The sequence below is a fragment of the Theropithecus gelada genome, chromosome 15 (assembly GCF_003255815.1).
Source record: "Theropithecus gelada isolate Dixy chromosome 15, Tgel_1.0, whole genome shotgun sequence".
Taxonomy (NCBI): domain Eukaryota; kingdom Metazoa; phylum Chordata; class Mammalia; order Primates; family Cercopithecidae; genus Theropithecus; species Theropithecus gelada.
Genome location: NC_037683.1, coordinates 65,912,199 through 65,934,385, shown reverse-complemented (window position 1 = coordinate 65,934,385; position 22,187 = coordinate 65,912,199). Strand labels below are relative to the sequence as shown.

The following is a 22,187-nucleotide window of genomic DNA, read 5'->3' as shown; positions in this document are numbered from 1 at the left end:
CCCCTTCTGAGTATTTAGTTTACATCCAAATTGATTCACATAACTGCTTGGGACCTGGTTTCATTCCTCCTATTGGCTTGTATAAAACAGCTCTGTGCCTTTATAATGGGCTCTGTTTCTACTCAGATTGGGTTTTTGTTACATAAGCAAAAAAGTGAGTCACGAATTTTTTGGCTTCTCAGTATGTTTAAATGTTATGTTTATACTATAGTGTAGTCCATTAAGTTGTGGGAGCATTATGTCAAAAAATGCACATACCTTTATTTACTTTATTGCCAAAAAATGCTAACGATCATCTGAGCCTTCTGTGAGTCATAACCTTTTTGCTAGTGGAGAGTCTTGCCTTGATGTTGATGGCTGCTGACTGATCAGGGTGGTGGTGGCTGAAGGGTGCGTTAGCCATGGCAATTTCTTTTTTGTTCCCTAAAAAATGGATACATAATAATTTTACATACTTAGATATACATTTATGAGGCATGTGATATTTTGATACATGCATAAAATATGTGTAATCATCAAATCAGGGTATTGAAGATACTGGTCACCTTGAATATTTAGCATTTCTTTCTATTGGGAACATTTCAAATCTTCTGGCTATTTTGAAATATAAAATATATTGTTGTTAACTGTAGTCACCCTACTGTGCTATTGAACTCTAGAACTTATATCTTCTATCTAGCTATATGTTTATACCTATTAATCTACCGCTCTTCAATACCACCCTCCACACTACCACTAGTAACCACCATTCTACTCTCTACCCCTGTGAGATCTGCTTTTTTAGCTCTCACGTGTGAGTGAGAACATAGGATATTTGTCTTTCAGCGCCTGGCTTATTTAACTTAACATAATGACCTCCAGTTTTATTTACGTTGCTACAAATGACAGGATTTCATTCTTTTTATCGCTAGATAGTATTCCATTATGTGTCTGTATGTGGGTGTATATGTATATATATACACACAGACATCACATACTCTTTTATTTTTTTAGAGACAGTGTGTTGCTGTGTTGCTCAGGATAGCCTAGAACTCCTGGGCTCAAACAATCCTCCTGCCTCAGCCTCCTAAATAGCTAGGACTTTAGGTATGGTAGCATCTGGCTTATACCATATTTTCTTTATCCATTTATCCATTATTGGACACTTAGGTTGATTCTGTATCTTGGTTATTGTTGAATAGTACTCTAATACATATGACAGTACAGGTATCCCTTTGATATACTGCTTTTCTTTCCTTTGGATAAGTATCAGTGGTGGGATTGCTGGATCATGTGGTAGCTTTGTTTTCAGACTTTTTTTTTAAGGAGATACACTCTTGGGATGTTGCCCAGGCTAGTTTTGAACTCTTGGTCTCAAGCAGTCCTCCCACTTCATCCTCTTGAGTAGCTGGGACTACATACAGGTGTATGCCACTGTGCCTGGCTTATTTTTAGTTTTTTTGAGAAATCGCCATACTATTTTTCATAATAACTGTACTAATTAACATTCCCACCAACAGTATATAAGAGTTCTCTTTTATCCACATCCTCCCCATCGTTTGTTATTTTTTTTTGTCTTTTTGCCACTAGCCGTTCTAACTGTGGTGAGATGATATCTCATTGTCCCTTTGATTTGCATTTCCCTGATTTGTGATGTTGAGCATTTTAAAATATACTTGTTTGCCATTTGTATGTCTTTTTTAGAGAAATGTCTACTTATGTCCTTTGCCTACTTTTTATTGGGATCATTTGGGTTTTGTTTTTGTTTTGTTTTTTTTGCTGTTGAATTGTTTGAGTTCCTTGTATATTAGTCCCTTGTTTGATGAATAGTTTGTAAATATTTTCTCCCATTCTACAGGTTGTCTCTTCACTCTGTTGATTGTTTCCTTTGCTGGGCAGAAGCTATATAGTTTAATGCATAGTCTCATTGATTTATTTTTGTTTTTGTTGCCTGTGCTTTTGAGGTTTTAGCCATAAAATCTTTGTCCTGAAGGATCTCCCATATGTTTTTTCTAGTAGTTTTGTAGTTTCAGGTCTTATGTTTGAGTTTTTAATCCATTTTTAGTTGATTTTTTAATACAATAAGAGGAGTCTATTTTCATTCTTCTACATATGGACATAGTTTCTTAAGATGACAGCGATGAAGTTTGCTCCATCAGTTGACTCTTACCTTCATGAAAGATTTCTCTGTACCAGGCCATGCTGTGTGATACCATTTTACCCACAGTACAATTTCTTTTTTTTTTTTTTGAGACAGGGTCTTGCACTGTTGTCCGGGCTGGAGTGCAGTGGCGCGATCTTGGCTCACTGCAACCTCCGCCTCCCCGGAGTACAATTTCTTTTGAAACTGATGTCAGTTGTCTCAGACTCCGCTGCTGGTTTATCAACTACATTTATGTAATATCCTAAATTCTTTGTTGTCATTTTATAATGAACTCATCAGAGTCATCCATGAGGATTGGAATCAACTTCTTCCAAATTCCTGTGACATACTTACCTATTCCCATGAATCACAAATGTTTCTAATGGCACCTGGAATGGTGAATGCTTTATAGAAGTTGTCAAAATAATTTGCCCAGATCCATCAGAGGAATCACCATGTCGAGAGAAAAAGAGGAGGTAAAGCTCCACTGCCTTCTTGCCATTGCTACAAAAGAGAAGATCTCTGGAAAATTCTTCCCAAGATAACAAAATTAATTATTTTTTTGTTCATTTGTTAAAGATGGGCTCTCACTATATTGCCCAATCTGGACTTGAACTCCTAGGCTCAAGTAATCCTCCTCCCTCAGCCTCAGGAGTAGCTGGGACCATATGTGCACACCTAGCACTTGACTATTGAATTAATTTTGTTATGAATTCTAAGAATGTGCTACCAACACACACACACAAATGTCACTATTTAAAGTAGATTTTTCCCTCGAAGATATCCTAGCGTACTTGATAGGACTTGAAAGTAGACATTACTTTTTATTGGGATCATTGGGTTTTTTTATTTGCTGTTGAATTGTTTGAGTTCCTTGTGTATTCTGGATATTAGTCCCTTATTTGATGAATAGTTTGTAAATATTTTCTGCCATTCTATAGGTTGTCTCTCACTCTGTTGATTGTTTCCTTTGCTGGGCAGAAGCTATATAGTTTAATGCATAGTCCCACTGACTATGCATTAGACTTGAAAGTAAACATAATACTTGTTTAATAAGTAGATAACCAAGTGTGGTGATGGATGTGTTAATTAACTTGGTTGTGGTAGTCATTTCATAGTGTATATGGATATCAAACAATCAAGTTTTGCACCTTGAGTATATATAATCTTTTTTGGCAGTTACACTTCCGTAAAGCTGGACGGAAACAACAACAACAAAAAACCTAAGTTAGAGTGTGTCATTTCTTTGCTCTAAACCTTGTAGGGTCCTGTGCTTTACTTAGAAGCCAAAGTGGTATCAATGGCTTGCTTGTTTCTCATTGCTTCTTTGGCCTCACCTCCCACTACTCTCCCCTGCTTCCCTGTGTTTGAGCCTCTCTAGCCTCTTGCCATTTCTTGAATACGCCAAGCATGCTCTTGCCTTAGATGCCTTTGTACTGACCATTCCTTCTACCCAGAAAGCTTTTTACCTTGTGTATCTACGTAGCTGTCTTTCTTGTCTTCCTTAGGCCTGTGCTCAGATCTCACCTTCTCCATGAAGCTTGCTTATTGCCCATTCCTATGTTATTTGGGCTCACTATGTCTCTCCCTTGCATGCTCCACTTTTTTCCCCCATAGCACCTATTGCAGTCAAACATTTCTATCACAGTATATGGAACATTTATTATTATATTTCAGTTCCATGAGGATGAGAATCTTTGTCTCCTTTAATCATTAGTGTATTTTAAGCAGCTAGAATAGTACTTGGCACAAAACAGTCACTCAAAAAATATTTGTTGAATATGAATAAAAATATGAATGAATTAATATCAGGTTGAAGGTCTATTTTACATTTTAAGTTTTGAAGTTATAAAGGTGATCATGGAATCTCTTTCTAAATTATAGCAGCTCTTTGGATAGCATCCATAAGGAGTCACCAGGAAGATTGACCTCGAGTGGAACAGATGTATAATCTTTCATGGATCGTAGAAATGTCATCTTGATTGCCTCTATCATTAGGGACATTTATTTCCTATTTCTGCTTTCTACTATCAGCTAAAATTGAAGCACTACAGTTGCTCCTATCTCATGTCTTTTCAGGTGGAAATTCTTATAGTAGGATGTGTGTGGGGGAAATCCTTTCCTACTTTGAACCCATGTAGTCTTTTCTTTCCTTTCCTCTCCTCTCCTCTCCTCTCCACTCCTCTCCTCTCCTTTGGTCTTTGTCTTTCTGTCTGTCTCTTCTCTTCTCTTCTCTTCTCTTCTCTTCTCTTCTCTTCTCTTCTCCTTTTTCTTGGCAGGATCTCACTCTGTTGGTTGGGCTGGAGTGCATTGGTGCAGTCATGGTTCACTGCAGTCTCAACCTTCTGGGCTTAAGTGATCCTCCCACCTCAGCTCCCAAGTTGCTGGGACTACAGCACATGCTATCATGCTTGGCTAAATTTTGTATTTTTTGTAGAGATGGGGTTTCACCATGTTGCCCAGGCTGGTCTCAAACTCCTGAGTTTAAGCAGTCCTCCCGCCCCAGCCTCCCAAAATACTGCGATTATAGGTGTAAGCCACTGTGCCCAGCCCCATGTAGTATTTTTGCTGTGAGTATTTCTTCTAATAGTTTCACCTATGCCTGAGAGTATCAGCAAACATCAAGACTGTGACTTTTTCTTCTTAGGATTCATGAAAGAAAGTCTTCCTTGTGGCTCAGTCTTGAATTTTTTTTAGGGTGGTTGACTTTCACGTTCACTGAGACTCCAACCTTCTTTAGCTTTCCTTGAGGAAATCATTTGTAATACTGTAGAGGTGTTCTTTTCTTTTTACCTGGAGAGGCTGAAGGATCCCAGGAAATAAAAGCAGTAGCATTTGATTCCTTTGGGCATGTATATGTCACCCAGGAATTGGGCAGTCTCAGGGAGTGCTCTTAGGAAAATCAAGACAACAAATTGGATTTTTCCTGTCACCTCTCCTCTTTTACTTCTTTCATAAAGGAATATTGCCTACACCTAGTATCCTCCTGAGAATTTTTAATTCTTCTTATGAACCTTGTAGCTGTTATCTTTTTTAACTAGAGTCTCATGGGTGGTTGAGAAGCTGAGGATGGCTATAGGAGCAGCACACAGTTTCCTCTGTTGTCATTTGCAGATTTCTTCTCTCTTGCTTCCCTGATCTTCTAATTCACTGAGGTTTACAAACCAAACTTGCCCCACTTCATTATACTCATAGTTTCAGTTTATGAAATCCAAGGGAGTAGCTTTACTGAGTACTCTAACATTTTGTAATGAGATCATTAATAGATGCCAGTGTACATTTTTTGACTTTTCTTAATGCAAAGAATGCTTGTAAATGTCAGAATATTTTGTTTCAGGCATAGCTACTTTGGTTACAATTTGATAACAATAGAAACTCATTTCTATTTTGCTTCATCTACTCAGATATGTTAAAGATAGTTGATAGTTGGAATAAAGTGAGACTATGCCATTTAACTTTGTGCTAATTGCTACTCATTTCCAGCCATATTTTGTAGTCTTCTTGTTCTCTTCTCTTTGGATTTTCTGCCTTCTTATTATTTATCTACTTTCTCCCTTCCTTACTTTACAGTTGTATCTCAACTTCATAGACTTTCCTAGAAATGGGGTGTTATCATTCATCCCAAAGTTTAAAAACATACTATTATTCTCCCTCTCTTTCCTACTTTTTCTGGATACGTGAATTTTAAATGACTGAACTGAAACAGTTCATTGTGTTTCATCTTGTTTTTATAGTTATCCTTATTTCTCTTTAAGTTTTAAATTTTTGTAGAGAGTATAGTATTGTATAAAGAAAACATTCAGGTAATTAAAAAATACTGATTATTAATATTATTATTATTTTGAGATGGAGCCTTGCTCTGTCACCCAGGCTGAAGTGCAGTGGCATGATCTTGGCTCACTGCAACCCCCCCCTCCTGGGTTTAAGCAATTCTCCAGCCTCAACCTCCCAAGTAGCTGGGATTACAGGCATCCAGCACTACACCTGGCTAATTTTTATAATTTTAGTAGAGATGGGGTTTCACCATGTTGGCCAGACTGGTCTTGAACTCCTGACCCCAGGTGATCTCCCCGTCTTGGCCTCCCAAAGTGTTGGGATTATAGGCATGAGCCACTGCACCCCCAAAATACTGATTATTAAGCATTGCTTCATGCCTACGTTGTTATTTATGATTTGTAAAACAATCAAGTTTGAAGTGTCAGCAGCCTGGTAGCCTGCTATAAAGTAGCTCCAGACTTTCATACTAATGAATGCACAGAAATGTTGAAAACACACAGTAATACTGGAAATCAAATAAATATTCACCCTCCCTTGGGGAGAGTATATATAATACATAGTCAGTAGAACTGGAATGAAAGTACAATCAACTTCCCTTTGGCTTATCTTATGACAGTAGACAGACATTTTGTTCTCCTGCCACGGTATCCTCCCACTTTTGAAAATGGAGGATCTGTACCAACTATAAAATTGGGAAGCTATCTTTCTGCTGTGTAGGTGCTGCTTTCTGAGGCAATAAGAGTATTTTACCCATCTTTCTTTCAACTCCTGTACCATCTCCTTGTAACTTGTAACTCCCAGAATACAGCCAGCCAGGAATGACCCAGGGATTGGAGGTAAAGTTCTGAGAAGTCTCCTTTGTATTGTCTCTAGGAATCAAGACAAAAAAAATTGGTAGCAGTTCATACTAGAGATAAAATTTTCCCTATAGTCTATCTAACTGTATGTGCCAGAAGTCCAGGGAGTAGATTGGGAGATGATACCACCTAAATTCAGGGATTGCTGCTTGCCGAAAAATATAATAGGAACTGTGTACATTCATGTAGCTTCAGATATTGATCTTAGAGGGGGTTTTATCACTATGTAATTGATTCAGAGTAGAGCTTTGGAGAGTTTATACATACAGTCTTTTTTCAAACTTTCTATATATGGTTAGGTTTTACTCTTTTTTTCATTTAAAAATTAAGGAAAACTAAATAGGATTTTTGAAAAACTAAGCACCACAAAACAAGGGGAAAGGAACAGTACCTGGTACATTTAGAACAGAGTGATGAAATGATTCACCGTGGAAATGGGAATAAAATTTGGAAGCTATTTGGCGTCCACAGTAGGCTACAAAAAGAAATGACCTTTTTCAAATGGGATTAATAAGGAAAGAATGGGCTGAAATAGAAAGAGATTAATTCTCCTCCTACTCCGAAAAAAACCAAATAAGATTAACAGGTAAAAGAATGACATAAGGAAGGAGTCTAAGGAAACTAAAAATAGGATAGTAAATTTAAAAATTGTGAGTAGCTATGACAGAATTGACATTAGAAAATCTACAATCTACAATTAACATTTTAGATTGGTGATTTGGAGGACAAAATGTAGAAAAAAGAACACAGAGATAAAATGCAGAGGAAAAAACAAAGAGTTAAAACAGATAAGGAAAGAAAAAGGGAAAAGATGATAATATGGAGTACCAATGAAAAGATTGTACGTCTTTCTAAGGCGAAAACTAGAGTAAATGAAACAAATGTAATAATTGAAGATATAATTCAAAAACACTTGTTTGAGATAAAAAAGATTGTAGCATGCCAGATGAGATCACTGCTTTACAGGGAAAAATCATCAAATAACACCTGCATTTAAATATATTTTTGAAATTTTTAAAATTATAAGAATAAAGGAAAAACACGTGTTACTTATAAGAGCAGAAATATGTAAAATGAACATGTTTTTTTCCTCCCAAGAGAAACCTCAATAAAGTTTGCTTTAAAAAAGATAAGATCCTCCTGTGATCTCTTTTCCTTCAAATTCATCCAGTAATTAATTGCATATCTTTTTTTAAGAAAAATTTCAGATATGTAGAAAAGGAGGCAGAATAGTATAACAAAATCTCTTGCCCTCGCCACTCAGATCAACATTTATCAACTTAAGAACCAATCTTGCTTCATCTACTTCCCCTCTGCTGTATTATATTGAAAGCATATCCCAGATATTTCTGTATTATATATCTGTATAATACAGATATCTGCTGTATTATATTGAAAACATATCCCAGATATGTTTAATTTTATTCATAAATATTTAAGTTTGACTCTCTAAAAAATGAAGTCTTTTTAAAAATATAAATACAAGATCATTATCATATGTAAAAAGTTAAAAATTTCTGAGTATCATAAATTTCAAATTTTCTTGTATATCCCATATAATATCAGTTTGTTTAAATTAGTATGCTGAGAAGGTCTAGATATTATGGTTGGCTGACTTTAAAAAATCTGTAGGTTCCCGTCCTCCTCTGTCTGTCTCTCTCTTTCTTTTTTGGGATGGAGTCTCACTCTGTCGCCCAGGCAGGTGTGGTGCCATCTCGGCTCACTGCCAGCTCTGCCTCCCAGGTTCATGCCAGTCTGCTGCCTCAGCCTCCCAAGTAGCTGGAACTAAAGGTGCCTGCCACCATGCCTGGCTAATTTTTTTTGTATTTTTAGTAGAGGGGGTTTCACCGTGTTAGCCAGGATGTCTCCATCTCTTGACCTCGTGATCCACCTGCCTTGGCCTCCCAAAGTGGTGGGATTAAAGGCATGAGCCACCGTGCCCGGCCCTTTTTCTTTTTTTTGAGATGGAGTCTCACTCTGTGGTCCAGGCTGGAGTACGGTGGTGCAATCTTGGCTCACTGCAACCTTCGCCTCCCAGGTTCAAGCGATTCTCCTGCCTCAGCCTCCCAAGTACCTGAGACTACAGGTGTGCACCAACATGTACAGCTAATTTTTGTATTATTTAGTAGAGATGGGGTTTTGCCATGTTGACCAGGCTGGTCTTGAACTCCTGACCTCAGGTGATCCACCTGCCTCGGCCTCCCAAAGCGCCGAGATTACAGGTGTGAGCCACCGTACCTGGCCTTCTGTCTCCTTTTGTTTATCGTTTTTGTTTGAAATTTATTTCTTAAAAAACTGTTTCATTTGTTCTAGGAGTTTCACAGCCTGCATTTTTCGGATTGCATCCCACTGTATAGTTTAACATGTTTTTTTGTTCTGTAGATTTCCTCCAAATTGGTAATGGAATCTGCAGTAATGGAAATGCTCTATATCTGTTGTTCTAATATAGTAGACTCTAGCCACATGTGGCTATTAAGTGCTTGAAATATGACTATCATGACTAAGGAATTGAAAATTTAATTTTAAATAATTTAAATATGAATATGAATAATCACTGTTAAATAAATTTTACTGTCCACAGATTGGACAGTACAGAATTGAAGACTTGATTAAGGCTTGACCTCTGATTTTCTTTAAACTTGTATGTTTTTAAAAATTCACTTTGAATTCTTCATCTTGTACACTTCTTTTCTGAGTTCTGTAAGTCTTTGACCTATATCAGTTTGAATTTTCAATTTTTATTTCTCAGTTCATATCCTGTTTAATACTATCATATTTGTTATGATAGGTTTAATTACATTTTGCCTTTACTAGGCTTGTTCTTATTATTTCTCTTTAGGAGAAATTGTAGACAGTTTTTTCCATTTTAGTCATAGAATATTAAGAATTATAAATATAGGAAGTAACTGTGAAGATCAAGTGTGTATTATAGGATAGGAACATGTAAAGCTAGAGTTTGATTGGGTAGTCAGAACCACTATAGTATTTTCGAATAAGGAACTTATTAAGAATTTGACCTTATGCAATTGTGGGAGGAGCTGGGAAAGTAAGGTCAGATAAACCCATTGTAAGTCGAGGAGCATATTGAATGTGTATTGCTTTTGCACTATTGTAAAGTTGAGAAATCTTAAGTTGAATCATTGTAAGTTGAGGCTGTCTGTACTCTGTACGGAGTCCTTCTTTTTCTGTCTGGTCACATGTAACTGGTATTTTTAACTTCCTTTACTACCCATACCCTATTGCTTTGCTGTCAGCAAGCAGCTCAGCTGGATATGGTTCCATCCCTGGTGAGGTGGTCCACACCTGTATTCCAGGAGGGTCGATTATCCAGGAGAGCTGTGGTATGGTTCTAGTCTGAGTTTGAAGTCCTGAGAACTAGGAGAGCTGATGATGTAAGCTCTGGTAGGAGTCTGAGCCTGAAAGCAAGAGAAGATTGATGTTGCAGCTCAAAGACAGCAAGGCAGAGAGTAAGCATTCTTTCTTATTCAGGTTTTTATTCTCTTCAGACCTTCAACAGATTGGATGGAGCCCACTCAAGTTAGGGAGGGCAATCTGCCAATTCAGATGTTAATCTCCCTCACAGATATGCCCAGAAAGAGTGTTTAACCACATATTTGGGCACTCAGTGACCCAGTCAGGTTGATAAAAAATTCACCATCACATCCCCTTTTCTCCTTCCTCCTTGTCCCTGGTAACCTCCCTTCTACTTTTTTTTCTATGAATTTGACCGCTTTAGATACCTTATATTAAGTGAAATCATACAAAGTTTGTGTTTTTATGATGAGAAACATAGTAAGACCAGTGAATCCTATGGAAACAATCTTATTTCCACACTTCATTTGTTGTAAAATGCATTCTCTGATCAGAAGCAGTGCCATTTGGAATACATGATGGTGAATTAAAGTATTTTATATATACATGGATGGGGGTTTGGTCAGAAACGTATGGTTAGGGAAGGAAAATCTGTATTCAAGAGTAAGTGTCTATCTTAGTAAGAATAAAGCATTGCACGTTCCATGATGAAAGTTACTCAGTGTGATCAACCTGCCACCAACTTACTATCTGATCCCCCCAGAGAACGGTGTCATATCGTGGTCTCAGTGTTTGTTTTTGCTATTCATGAATTTGGCACTCAATAGGAGTTGTAACCCAATCAGCCTTGGTGAATGGAAGTTCATATTGCTGAGCCTGTATATTACCTCTGTCCTTGCTGCTATGACACTTTTGTTCAATTTTGAGGAGACAAAGATGGCTAGGAAAAAACATTGATTGATATCCATAAAATACTTCATCTTGCCCTCCTGATTATTAAGATCCTTGTCTACTGAAGTTTATCTGGGCACAGTGCCCATTTGAAGAAGTCTGTCCACATATTCTTCCCCAGACAACCTTGTTACCAATTTTCTATTCACATTCTTTCCAAGTCCCTAAACATTCAGCCAAACGATTAGACACCACACATGAATTGGTGTATATTTGTATCTTTGGTCATCTCTCATTCTAGGAAGAATGATAGTCACATCCGCTACTCGAAGTTCTGCTCACTGGGAGGAATCTTTTTACCACTGTTCTCCAGAGCCACCCTTGAGTGGGGCTGTAGTGCTGCTTGCAGCTGCCTATTTTTGAATCATGTCAGCATGTCATATAGAACCATCCATAAACCGAGCCCATTTTTTCTCCTATTTGTCAGCTGGTCATAGAGAACGCTCCATGCATCCACGGTGTGGGTTAAGAGAGAGGAAGCAATGTAACAGGAATAGGGCCCATGGGAATCTGGGCTACTTGCTCATACAGCTTACTTGTGCCTTCAGGACTTATATACCACTTTCATTTGATGATAGAGTGCTATTGTCTATGCCAACATTTATGGATTGGTAGACCACACAGTAACCATTTTATGATGGGCAACCTCTAGTCACGTGGTGAATTGTTGGCCATGTATTCAGAATCTGCCGAGGACCAGTAGCAAGTCCAAAGCTCATTTTCAAAAGAATAGTTATCTGTAGTGGATGGCTTGCTTTACTTCTAACTCCTAAAAGTTTACACTATGATCCACTTATAAGGACCTGTGAAATGCTGTATACATCTTGAATTTGAGTAGTTGCTACTTTCTGTTCATCAGGTCAATTTAGAACAATGCCATCAATTTAGTAGAAAATGAAATACAGCATGTGAGATCTTCGGTAATGGAGAGTTGATCAAGATTTCTACATACTAGATTGTGATAGAGAGCCAGAGTTGATATAGCTCTGTGGTAGGGTGTCAACAAAGGTACATTGCTGGTCCTGCTAGATGAAAAAAACTGGTCTTGGTGGTCTTTACTAAAGGGGTAGAATGAATGTCTTCATTCCAATTGCCAGAAAATGTGTTGATTTGTTTCACAATGAAACTGCATATTTAATTAAAGCAGCAATTGGAGTCATACTGATTAATTCACTGTCATTCTATAAGATCCATCTGTATTCTGTAGCAGCCCAGTTAGGTGAGTTGAATGCTGATGTGGTAGGAATCACCATGCCTTCATCTTTCAGTCCTTTAAAAGGCACTAATCTCTACAGTCTTGCCAGGAGTGTGGCATTACTTTCAATTTGTATTTTGGTAGGTAAAAGTACCGGTCATTTCCTCTTGGCTTTTCCACTTGGTTTTCCTCTGTAATATCCCTCTATAGTTCAGGTAACCACTGTGGACATTGTGCCAATTGCTGCATTTGTCCTTTCTAACTATGTGTTCCAAACTGGGAAAATAACTATGGGGTGGGTTCAGGTACCTACTGGACCCACTAGAGAGAGGCTTCAGCTCATATTCAGTTAATTACCTGACCTCTGTAAGCTCCTACCCTGACTATTGAACAGTAGCACATTTTAGGTCTCCCTGAGTTAATGGCAGTTCAGATCCAGTGTCCAGTTGCCCCTGACAAATGTAGTTAATTCCTCTCCCCCAGTACAGTTACCCTGTTAGATGGTTGCATGTTTCTTTGAGGAAGGTTAGGAGGAAGATTTACAGTATTTTTTGGTACTGTGTCAGGATTGCTAACAGAGACCCATCCTCTTTATTCACAGGTCCCTAAGTCTGTGAATTAGCTCAAGTCTGAGAAGTATTTGAGGACTAGTTCTTCCTTTTTTGTTTACTTAAGTCCCACTTCTGGTAATCAGACCTAGGACTTTTCTACTTATACAAATCAAATAAGACTTAACTATGCTGCTCATTGATTTTGGTTCTAGGAACACTGATCATTTAGCCAGTGTCAGTGATCTCTGTAGGTCAAACCACTACCCATTATGCTAAACATGTCCACTTTGTCTCTGGAAGTTAACTGCTACCATTTGGTCTCTGTTACCCAAGATCCAATCACTCCCACTAACTTCAGGGAACCCATTTTGATAGCACCAGTGTTTGCTGTTATTCTTTGCCTTCTAGCCACATGGAGCTTATCAAGCTACACAGAGCTCATCAAGGAAGCTGGGACTTCCGTTACTAATATATTTCCGTTACTAATATATAAGCTTTGGTAAAGGAAGTGTTTTTTGAATTCTCCCAAGAGATATAGTTAGAGAGTGAGAAGGACTTACATAATAAATACTTTCCATATATTAGAAAAGTTATGAACCATTTTCCCTAAACACTCTAGAATGGGCACTACTGTTTGCAAGATAATGAAAGGTGTTTATTTATAAATTCAGTGATTAAGACGATATACAGTGTTGTGGTCTGAGTTTGAAAAAAGTCTAACTGCCAATAAAGTGTTTTTATTAGTGCTTTTAAAATGAAAAGAGAATTTTCTTAGTTATTAATACATTATATATTAAATGTTTGGATTTTATCAGGTGAAAACAAAACTCATTTGAACATTATTTTCTGTTTTCTACTACGAGATCAAAAATCAACACTAAACAACAGAGTACAGTTCGGAACATGAACATGACCACTCATAATCTATATTGATAAATGTATAAAAAAACCTCTGTCTTTTATCTATATTCTCCCTCCATTATTTCTTACTAATTCTCCCTTCTTGGGATCTTGTAGAAAAATGAAGTAGGTAACAAGATGGAGAAGATAGACTCCATTCATGAAAAGTTACTGTTTTTTTTTTTTTTTCTGTAGAACTATAGATTACTGAAATAATGATGCCAGCTTGAAAAACAATGATTTATATGAGTTATGAAAAATTATTTAGTTTTTGAGATTGTCTAAAAGGAAATGTGTAAATAGAGGGCTTGGAATCTTTTTTCTACTCCACCTCCTCCTGTGGGCTACTAATTCAAGAAAAGACTTGCCAAAGTACAGCCAGAGCTGAAACCTACTTAAAAGTGAGAGGGAGAGATAGAAATAGGGTGTGGTGAGTGAAAGTATAGGCTGGCACCTATGTATAGAGAAATACAAGTACAGACAGAGGGAGAGGGAACCTCAGGATTTTGAGTTGATGTTATTCAAGTATAAAGTGTTCCTGATATATTCTGTTCTTCATTTGGAATTTGACTTTTGAAAAACTAATTATGATCACTGTTCAAATCTTTTCTGCTACTCTTTGTGAGTTTTTACACCTTTCTTTGATAGGATAGCTTTTATAGTTCATTGTTTTTTGGGCCATACTGTAGCTATTAGAATATTATTAGCTTAAGTCAAATCACTCAATAAGGTCCTTGGTTTAGGGTGACCCTTTTTTTTGGTAAGCATTTTGTCAGGTTAAGGGACCAGTGTTTCTTTTTATAATAAATTTGGGTGGGACATTGTCTTAGTTCCTTTTGTGCTGCTATAACGAATACCTGAGACTGGATAATTAATAAAGAAAGGAGATTTATTTCTTACAGTTCTGGAGGCTGGGAAATCCAAGATTGAGGGGCCAACATCTGGTGAGGGCCCTTATGCTACATCATCTCATGGTAGAAGATGAAAGGGCAAGAGAGAGCAAGAGTTGGGGAGAACTCACTTTTGTAACAAACCTACTTCTAAGATAATAAACTCATTCCTGTGATGACATTAATTCATTCATGAGGGTAAAGCTCTCATAACCCAGTAACCTCTCAAAGAGTCCACTTCTCAGCACTGCATTGGGGATTAAGTTTCCAACACTTTGGAGGACGTGTTCAAACCATAGCAGCTGGAGGCTGAGCAAGATGGCTGAATAGAAGCGTCCAGTGATCATCACCCCCACAGGAACACCAAATTTAACAGTTATCTAGGCAAAAAAAAGTACCTTTGTAAGAACCAAAAATCAGATGAGCAGTCACAGTACCTGTTTTAAACTTCATATCACTGAAAGAGGCATGGAAGAGGGTTGAAAGACAGTTTTGAATTGCTGATACCACCCCTCTTCCATGCCTCAGCAGCAGCTATGTGGTGAGGGGAATCTGTGCACTTGGGGGACGGAGAGCACAGTGATTGTGAGACTTTGCATTGAAGCTCCGTGTTGCCCTGTCACAGTGGAAAGCAACACTGAGAATAAGCCAGTGCTCATGGAGGGGGCATGTAGGCTAGCCCTAGCCAGAGGGGAATTGTCCATCCTAGCAGTTGGAATTTGAGCTCTGGCAAGCCTTGCCACTGTGGACTAAAGTGCTCAGGGGTCCTAAATAAACTTGAAAGACAATCTAGGCCACAAGGACTACAACTCCTAGGCAAGTCCTAGTGCTGTGCTGGGCTCGGCGCCAGTGGACTTAGAGGGCATGTGACCTAGTGAGACACCAGCGGGGGCAGCAAAGGGAGTGCTTGTGGTACCCCACCTCCAACTTCAGGCAGCACAGCTCACAGCTCTGAAAGAGACCCCTTCTTTCTGCTTAACAGGTGAGGGAAGAGTAAAGAGAACCTTTTCTTGCAGCTTGGATACCAGCTTAGCCACAGAAGGATAGGGTACAAGGCAGAGTCCTGAGACTCATTCCAGGCCTTAGCTCCCAGATCACATTTCTAGACACACCCTGGGCCAGAAGGGAACCCACTGCCTTGAAATGAAGGACCCAGTCCTGGCAGGATTCATCACCTACTGACTAAAGAGCCCCTGGGGCCTGAATAATCAGCAGCAGTACCCATGTAGTACACACGTGGACCTTTGGTGAGACTGAGATCTGCTGGTTTGAAGTGTGGCCTAGCACATTCACAGCTATGGTGGCTATGGCAAGAGATTCTTTCTGCTTGAGAACAGCAGAGAGAAGAACAAAGGGGTCTTTGTTTTGCAGCTAATTTAGCTTGACCACAGGGTGGTAGAGCACCAAGTAGGTTCTTGGGCTCCCTGATTCCGGGCCTTGGCTCTTCGATGGCATTTCTGGACCTGCCCTTGGCCAAAGGAGAGTCTGTTGCCCTGAAGGATGATTCCCAGACCTGCCAGCATTCACCACAAGCTGATTGAAGAGCTCTTGGACCTTCAGTGGGCGTTGGCAGTAGCCTGGAAGTACTCCTTATGGGCCTGTGGCAGTGGTGGCCAGGAGGAGAGACTCCTCTGCTATGGAAATGGGAGGGAAGAGTGGGAAGGACTTTGTCTTGTGCCAGTTCAGCCTCAATAGAATAGAGTGCCAGGTAGATTCCTAAGGTTTCCAACTCCAGGCCCTGGCTTCTGTACAGCATCTCTGGATCTTCCCAGGACCTGGGGGAGCTTGCTGTCTTGAGGAGAAGAACACGAGCCTGGCTGGCTTCACTACCTGCTTATTGTAGAGCCCTAGGGCCTTGAGCAAACATAGGCAGTCGCCAGGTAATGGTTACAGCAGGTCTTGGGTGATACTCAATGCTGTGCTGGCTTCAGGTTTGACCTAGTGCAGTTCTAATGGTAGTGGCCACAGGGGTGCTTGTGTCACTTCTCCCCAAGTTTTAGACAGTTCAGCACAGAGAGACTCTGTTTGTCTGGGAGAAAGTAAGAGAAGACAAGAGTCTCTACATAGTAATCTAGAGAATTCTTCTGGATTTTATCAAGCCCACAAAGGTGGTGCCTCTGAGTCTGCAAGAGCCACAGTGTTACTGGGCTTGGGTGCCCCCTAATGCAGATATAGCTGCAGTGACCAAAAACTTAGATCACAACACCTAAAGCCCTTTAAATACCAGGAAAGCCTCTCAAGAAGGACAGGTACTAGTAAGTCCAGACTGCATAGACTAAAGTAAATAATTAACTCATTAATGCCCAGACACTGAAGAACATCCACAAGCATCAAAACCATCCCAGAAAACATGACTTCAGCAAACAAGCTAAATAAGGGACCAGAGACCAACCCTCGAGATACAGAGACATATGACCTTTCAGATAGATAATTCAAAACAAAGGTTTTGAGGAAACTCAAAGAAATTTAATATAACACAGAGAAGTAATTCAGAATCCTATCAGTTAAATTTAACAAAGAGATTGAAATAAAAAGAATCAAGCAGAAATTGTGGAGTTGAAAAATGCAGTTGACATGATGAAGAACATGTCAAAGTGTCTTAATAGTAGAATTGATTAAGCGAAAGAAATAAAGAGCTTAAAGATAGGTATTCGAAAATATACAGTCAGAGGAGACAAAAGAAAACAGAATAAAAAAGAATGAAGCACCCCTACAGGATTTAGAAAATAGTCTCAAAAGGGTAAATCTAAGAGTTATTGGCCTTCAAGAGGAGGGAGGGAAGGAGGGAGGGAAGGAGGAAGGGAGGGAAGAAAGGAGGAGGAGGAGGAGAGAGAGAGAGAGAGAGAGAGAGAGAGAGTTTATTCAAATGGATAATAACAGATAACTTTCCAAAGCTGGAGAAGTATATCAATATTCAAGTATAAGAAGGTTATAGAACACCAAGCGGATTTAACCCAAAGAAGACTACCTCAAGGCATTTAATAATCTAGCCATAGCAGACCTAAAGCTTGCTTTGTACTTCAACTAAACTTTATTATATAAACATTTTCAGGAAAGAAAACTTTATTTTATGTAGAATATAAGAATGTTCATAGGTCAGTACGGAGAGGGCATTTTGTCCCATTACTCTTCAGCACTCATATTAAGATGATTTTATTCTTCTGAATTTCTAAGAAGAAGTTTTCTCCCTTATTGTAAAAACGCAGATTTCCCGAGTGTCCTTGAATGATTTATTCATGGTCTACTTGTGTAGTAGCAAAAGAAAAGAATTATACATTACATTTTTTTTTATCTTGTGCAAGAGAGGAATTTAAAAAAATATATTTGGTAAGACCTTTAATAAAATTTTTAATGAGTTGTCTTTCCAACTCCTAGTCATTACAAAGACTACTGTCTCCTCTATTATCATGACTCAGAACACTGTATTTCTTTTCCTAGCTGTCATATGTGTTGTTTCCACATTACTTTTGGTCTTTAAGTTAAATATTCCTCTTCTGTTAAAGAAAAACCAAGTTGTACCCATATGTAAGTTGGTACTTAAATTACCCCTTGATAAATGTCATAAATATATTAATAACATTTTCTCCAAGATTTAAACATGAGATATCACCAGTACTCTGAGCTGAATAAAGTTGCTCTATCATTAAGAAAATTTCCCCTTTCTTCCTTTATTACTGCCTTCCCCTACTTCTCCATAAGTTTTATTAATAGAATATTTGAAGAATGGATAAATGTCATATAATTTTTTATCTTGTATCTTTCTCTCTCTTATTAAACCCTAAATTCTATAAAGACAGAGGCTATACCTTTCTTGTTTATCTTTGTATGCTTAATGCCTAAGATTGGTATATAGTAGGAATTCAGTAATTTAGTTGAATGAATGAATAGTAGGACGTATAATATGAATGCTGCTCTTAGAAACTGGCTTTGTTGAAAATCTATTTCTTGTATATTGAAATATTTATATTACTAAATACAATGAGGAGAAATAACGAGAAAAGAATATTTCCAATATGAATATTTTAAAACTGAATTTGCTACTTGCTTTTTAACACTTAAAGAATAGTCCAATCAGCAATCAATTTAAAGTAGTTTTTGAAACTCAACTTTTTGGATTAATACTTGGAGCTACATTTGATCATGTGACCTTTATTATCTCAACTAACGTAATTTATGGCCCAACTAAATTAAAGTAGTTTGAAGGCATAACATGGAAATACTCATACTTTTACCATGAGTATCAGTTTTAAGGGTTTTAATTGAAACATGATGTAGACTATGTAGATAATAGCATTTTTATTGTTTATTTCAAATTGTAACTTGAGAATTTTAAGGATTGAAGAATATTTCCAAGTATAACAGAAAATTATATACTCTTGGGTTCAGAAATTATTATTTAAGCAAAATAGTGCAGTATAAAAAGCCTGACTAATCAGAAACACAAGGACCACAGTAAGTGTACATAACTCCCCCAAACAGTGGTAGTGTAGACTGTTCATTTAATTAAAGGTATGTATAAACACTGCAGTTACTTAGGAGACATGATAAAACAACAACAACAACAACAACAACAAAACTAACTACCATGTGGGTCTTGATAAGGTAGAAAGTAGTCATAAATTTAAATTTGATATATTATGAACTTTAATATGGCCGCTTGTTTAGAAAGGCTATTAATACTTGGCCATACAGCAGCATATTTGGAGAATAAAATTCTACTCAAGGTTTCATAATGTCTTTTCGGCTCTACCTAATTGTAGTATCTCCGTTACTATTTGCCTAACTTTTGTCCCTTTGTGACTTTAAGGGTATATTTTCATCCTATATTTTTCTCTAGGCATCCACAAGGACAAAGATAAACCTCCCAGCTTCTCTGTTGTCCTTGAGACGTTGAGGCGTACCTTGACAGATTACCAGAACAAGCTGGAAGATGCATCTAATGAGGTAACACTTGCACTGTTTGGCTGCACACATATAGCCTTCGGCCTGTACCAGTATGTATTCCTTGCTTGTTACAAAGGTCAAAAAGATTGGGAATGTTGAACTGACAGCTTCACAGATACAAAAAATAATACATTATCTTTCACTGTTCTTTCTTTAAGTGTGGCCTAAAGTCATGTCTCACTTACGTTTTTGTAACTCTTCAGTCACACTATTGTTTTCAAAATTATAAAGACTCTATCACTTCTTGATCTTCATAATTTATCTGTCTTAATGAAAACACTATGCAAGTAGTTTAAGTTAATATGTACTGTATTTAAATGTTAATGTGTTTTTACAACGTTTGGTATAGCTACTGGAAATTTAGGTTTTGTCAGTGTTTTAGGTTAAGATTTCTACAAACTGTGGAAGTCTTAATAAAAAAGAGAGAAATTAGTTTTCATTCTCTAAAGGGAGTAAAGTGTTGTTAGAAGTTTTTAAAAAACAAATATCTGTTTGATGTAGCCTGGGAGCTTTTAGTTTGCTGATTGAAAAAGCTCATGCTTCTATTTATCATCTCATTTGTATTGTTTAATGTGTGGGTTGATAATTTTCTTGGGTATTAAAATGTTTTATGAATTTGTGCTTTAAAAATTGAAGAGTTTGTCTAGTTACATCTTGTCAAATTAGCATATGAAGTAATTACATTAAATACAATTAGCAAAGCAACAAACAGATTGTTAGAGTCAAAGACAAGTCACGTAGCAAGGAATTTGGAGTTTATCTTTGTGTTTATCTCTTTCTTTCATATAATATAAACACCACAAAACAGTTACATTTCACATTTCAGATGCGGCTTATTTTATTTTAGCTTGCTAAGATGAACAAAGAAGGAAAAGTGAGTCTTCTTAATACCCTCGGTAATTGTTCAAAAGGCATAAAAGAAAATGACCATCGAAATAATTAAATTTCTATGAAGAACAAATATTATGAAGTCTTTCCCAGTGAGACAAGACAACCTGTATTGTTAGTAGTTTATGAAACTCTTCTGAGGCCTAGGTCTGGAAGCTGCAGGGTAACTAGGAACATATTACCCACAGCGAATTGTTATTTGGGAGGATGAATGTCACATGATCCTCAGCACAGTTGAAAAGTCGACTCAGCAGGCTTTGGCTTAGTAATGCGCTTTGTTGTGAACCAGTGCCAGAGACAGCAGTGGGGAGACCAAGGGGGTGGCTGCAAAGAAAGCAAAAAGAGCAGTCTGACAGAAAGAAGAATGAACTGTCAAAGAAAATAAATCACAAGCGGTGCAGGACCAACTGATGACCTGCCACAAGCCTTCCCAGTAGGACTGCATGTGACCGACCCTGAAGTTGTCATATGGAGTGAGAGACCAGTGAATACCCTCATGATGTATAGAAAGAACAGTCTTCTGCTCTGTTCTCTTTTCTTTACTTGTAGATGCCCCTGCTTCTGGCATTTTGGTCCAGTAGGATTTTAAGAATAAAGTTGTATTTGTTTACAACAAGAATGAAATCCTTTATCTGAATGTGTGGTAAAAATACAGTAACATCAGTGATATTTTAAGCTTGAATGCTTTCTTTTCTTTTTAGCTATGTGAACTTGTGACAGAAGCTATATAGTATTTAACCAAAAGAAATAATTTTTTGAAGACTCTTAATTACTATTGAAAAATTTATATTTAAGTAATTGCATAAAAAGCACTTAAAGATTAACTTTTGAGGTACTCTCCTTGAAAAATGTAAAAAAGTTACTTACATTTTCTTTCATCAGCTAAACAGCATGAACGATGCTAGGGAAAAGGCATGTAATGAACTTGATTCTACGAAACAGAAGATAGACTCTCACACTAAAAATATAAAGGTATTATTTAGAATAACTTTTACCTTTTGTATTAAGAAACAAATGTAGTTATCTAGGGAATATTTTAAAGTAGAGATATTGAGGTACCTGAAAATATATATTTGTATTTTTTAAACTATGTATGGATAGAATTTTAATTTTTTCTTGTTGATTAAGAGTAACAAGAATGTTTTTTTCATTTAAAAAATTAAAACTTGATTGGAAATTGTTTTGGTTGAAGGAAAATTTGTTTCCTAGATTCAATAATAATACCTTATAAGATTCAAATAATTATTTAAGATGAAATGTCCAGCCTTAGGTACATATTAAACATATTTTGCATAAGCACATCCGTATTTGGAGTCAGTTTTCATCATTTTAGGGTGGAGCCATTGTTTTCAGTACATCGTGTCTGTTAATGGGCTGAGACCACACCTGGCTAAGGCCCAGGACTATAGTTTATTTTAGTTTCTGTGCTGGTTTTATGTACTACATCTTTGCAAAATTATACTGAGTCAGCTCTCAGAAGTTTCTCAGTATTGCTGGAATTTTATTTTGTTGTTTCATGTTGGGTTTGTCATGGACACACTTCAATAGAATTTGTTAGGTTTAAGGAATAAACAGTTCAGCAGAACTTTGTGCCACATATTTGAGATTTCTATAAGTGGTTGGCATGTCATTGGAAAGTAAATGTGCTTATATTAAATGTAAGATATTTATTTTAAAATATTTAAAAAATTTTGAGCTACAACATTATTTTAAAAAAATAGGTTGAAAGGAAACTGCCTTGAAAGAACTTTTTGGAATAAGTCATCATATTAACATTTTATATAAATGTTTAAACATAAC

At 37.3% G+C, this 22,187-nt stretch overlaps 1 protein-coding gene across 2 annotated transcripts in view; it reads left to right on the top strand.

The window, feature by feature from the left end:
• Positions 1-22,187, top strand: part of CCDC171 (coiled-coil domain containing 171) — a 398,142-nt gene that overhangs the window by 124,637 nt on the left and 251,318 nt on the right. For both annotated transcript variants that reach the window (XM_025359528.1, XM_025359526.1), the window contains 2 exons: positions 19,393-19,499; positions 21,270-21,359. In XM_025359528.1, the coding sequence (XP_025215313.1) occupies positions 19,393-19,499; positions 21,270-21,359 (197 nt within the window). The remainder of the gene's footprint in view (positions 1-19,392; positions 19,500-21,269; positions 21,360-22,187) is intronic.